Raw genomic sequence first — 3,181 nt, forward strand, 5'->3', positions numbered from 1 at the left:
AAAAGATAATGATCAAGTATCTGCCAGCAGGCGCTTTGGGGTAATTTTTGTATGGGACGGACAAAATAAAAATCGCCTGCTCGGCCCAAAATCTCGGCAGACTTAGAAATTCTTGGCCAATAAGAGTCGCCTTCGGCCTTGCAGCCTTCTCAGCCAATAACAATCAGACCTCGCCTCAGATCTCGGCTGGATGGGAGGCTGCACCACCTACAAAAACGCATAACAACAGACTTCCTTTTCATTGACAATACTCACAACTTCAACAACATGTCTGCCCCTTCTGCTACCACCCAGCAACGCATTCTCGAAGGCAAAGTGGCCATCGTGACCGGCGCCTCTCGTGGCATCGGAGCTGCCATTGCCAAGCGTCTCGCTGCTGACGGTGCTCTCGTTGCTGTCAACTATGCCAAGGTATCTTCCTATGGCGCACAGCATCCCACGTCATCACCTTTCCAGCATTGCTTGCTTACTCTGACCCACACCTCCTCACCCAGAGTTCCGACGCTGCTGCGACAGTGGTGAAGGAGATCAAGGCCGCCGGCGGTGAGGCTCATGCCTTCCAGGCAGATGTGGCCTCGAAGGAACAGATCTTCCGCCTTGTTGAAGAGGTCGTGCGCCACTGGGGCCGCCTGGACATCCTCGTCAACAACGCTGCAACTCCTGGCGTTGCTAGTGCAGTCGAAGACGTCACGGAGGATGTATTGGAGAACGTGCTGGCCACGAACTTCAAGGGTCCGTTGTGGGGCATCCAGGCAGCGTCGAAGGTGCTTAAGTCCGGAGGCTCCATTATCAACATCACCAGCATCGCCTCTCGCGGGTGGCCGGTACGCAAGGCTCTATGCTAGCCGTGTCATCACCAGATCCGTCGGCAACTGACACCCTCTCGGGGCTTTTCTCTCATGTTTGGGCACAGGACTTGTCAGTGTATGGGGCAACAAAGGCGGCAGTGCAGACCTTGAGCATCACGGCAGCCAAGGAGTTGGGCCCAAGGGGCATCAGGGTCAATTCGGTCGCCCCTGGCGTCATCCCCACCGACATGTCTCGCGGCGCCTTCCCGCCAGGCGGGTACGAACAGATGGAGGCACAGACCAAGCAGCTCACTCCATTGGAACACCGAGTGGGAACAGTGGAAGAGCTGGCCAACGTTGTAGCCTTCCTGGCAGGCCCCGAGGCCAGTTGGGTGACCGCTCAGACCATCGACGTCGCCGGAGGCGCCTAAGGGCCTGTGCGTTACTGTATGTTCTCCGGACCAGGATTGAAATGTCTTGGCGACACCAATAAAACTGTTCGCCCCGCATCAACGCTAACCCTAAGGTGATTTTCTTCACCATCGGCACCCAACACTCAGCCCTTCTCATGATGTCACTGGTCCGCTCGGTGATTGTGAAAAGCGAAGCTTCGAAGTATGTTTGAAAGCAACGTGAAAAAGAAAGCTCCCCGGGCAGGGTTCGAACCTGCGACCTCACGGTTAACAGCCGTGCGCTCTACCAACTAAGCTACCGAGGATTGCTATTGTCGACAGGCGTCCGCAATCACTGTGGGGTCAAGGTTGTGTGTGGGCAGGCACCGGACCTTGAAAAGAACATCAACTTTTGTTTGTGGCTGGTCTTTTGCAGTTGACCGTGCGCAGGAGCGTTTCTTCAGTCATGATATGTTTATTGTTCGTCTTCGTCTTGCGCAGCTTAGTGCTCACAGAAGCTAAAGTTGCGCTCCCAGATCTCGTTGGTTGCTGTCACAAAATACTTGCGCTCCCACATGAGCTTCTCACGGTGCGCCTTGGCCTCCTCCCACGTGAAGCCCCACTTGGCCAGCTTGAGGATGTGGTGGATGATCTCGCTCGGCAGGCTCACCTTGTGCTTGACCGTGGCCTCGATGAGTGCGCGCGCCACCCCCTTCTTGGTCTCGTCCCACTGCTGTTGGGGAATGTCGGCCGATGACTTGACCCTGTTGTTGCCACACCAGAAACATGTCAACAGGGCCAGCGCACGCGTGTGTGTGTGGTGTGTGTGTGTGTGTGTCATGCGTGTGTGCTGCGTCATAGAAATGATGGGAACGGCACCGATGGTCGGGATCAATGAGGAAGAAGCACAGGATCTTGCGCAGGCCCACCTGGTCGTTGGATTTATTCTTCATGTCGCGGACCTTGTGTTGCAGATGGTTCCCAAACACCAGACACCGCCCCATCGGTGTGTCCGCCTGCCACGCACCCGCACCCCGCCATCAGCGTTCATTCACTCATTCAGACATGTGTGCGCAGACAACAACCAAACATGAAGCTTGTACCTTGCCCAGGTTCTGGTTGAAGTTGTAGCCTTGGGTGTCGCCCCGCTCCTCCAGAACGTTGTCGCGCTTCTGGCGGAAGGCCAGGCAGCTGTCGGCGAGGTTGGGCGTGGTGTGGTAGTAGTAGATGCCCGAGGCCACGATGCGCTCGTGCTTCATGCCCTCCACGTGCCACGAGCCCTCGTGGGTTTGGCCCGGCTGGAGGATGTAGTTGGCCGCCTTGACCACCACCTGCAGCCGCTTCCCGCCCAGCGGCCTTCCACCCAGCACCTGATGTGCGTTGTGTGTCAGTCAGCTGTGTTTGGGTGTTTCTTCACCGTGACCACGGGGCTCAAGAACTGCTGGTTGGTACCCTTTCGAAGAGGGGAACGAAGAGGCGAAACGTGGCCGCAATGTCGTCATAGAGGGCCGCGTGGCGCGTGCGGTCGAGGTTGTTGATGTAGGACTCGATTGACACCGCTCCATCGGCCGCTACATCGAACTCAGCTGGAAGCCACTGATAGATAGACTCCACCTGCTCGAGTGTCTTCTCCTTCCTGAGGTACTTCTTCTCCTCGTCTGCATCGCCGCCCAAATCTTCGTAGTCGATTTCTTCGTGTTCTTCTCCGCCCTCGTCGGAACTGCCAGCATCGTCATCCTCATCGACATCATCGTCCTGCTTCTTCTTCGCCACCCAGAGGTCCGCGACTTGGCGCTTGGGCGGCGCTACAGCGGCGGCGGTGGTGTGTGGCTCGTAGGAGAGGCCGCGGATGTAGGGGTACAGCGACGGATGCACTAAGTCTTGCACCTGCCGTAAAAAACAAAAAAAAAAAAAAAACAAAAAACAAATAAGTATCTATTATACTTATATTAATTTGATTGAATTAACAACAGAATGGACCGGCAAGGAGAGTAATAGATG

General features: G+C 55.9%; 2 protein-coding genes across 2 annotated transcripts in view; one reads left to right on the forward strand and one right to left on the reverse strand.

Annotated features, from left to right (window-relative positions):
• Window positions 1–267: 267 nt before the first annotated feature.
• Window positions 268–1,219, forward strand: ACA1_128800 (reductase; the record flags this gene model as incomplete). Its single annotated transcript, XM_004338938.1, has 3 exons — window positions 268–411; window positions 495–824; window positions 914–1,219. 3 exons carry the CDS (start codon window positions 268–270, stop codon window positions 1,217–1,219), a joined length of 780 nt encoding a protein of 259 aa, XP_004338986.1.
• Window positions 1,220–1,682: 463 nt separating this feature from the next.
• ACA1_128810 (uncharacterized protein) overlaps window positions 1,683–3,181 on the reverse strand; it is a gene marked incomplete at both ends in the record, with an annotated part of 1,892 nt that continues 393 nt past the window's right edge. Inside the window, 4 exons of the mRNA XM_004338939.1 lie at window positions 1,683–1,944; window positions 2,060–2,196; window positions 2,284–2,550; window positions 2,633–3,067. Coding sequence (XP_004338987.1) covers window positions 1,683–1,944; window positions 2,060–2,196; window positions 2,284–2,550; window positions 2,633–3,067 — 1,101 coding nt within the window. The remainder of the gene's footprint in view (window positions 1,945–2,059; window positions 2,197–2,283; window positions 2,551–2,632; window positions 3,068–3,181) is intronic.

This window comes from Acanthamoeba castellanii (assembly GCF_000313135.1).
Source record: "Acanthamoeba castellanii str. Neff unplaced genomic scaffold scf7180000084697, whole genome shotgun sequence".
NCBI lineage: Eukaryota > Discosea > Longamoebia > Acanthamoebidae > Acanthamoeba > Acanthamoeba castellanii.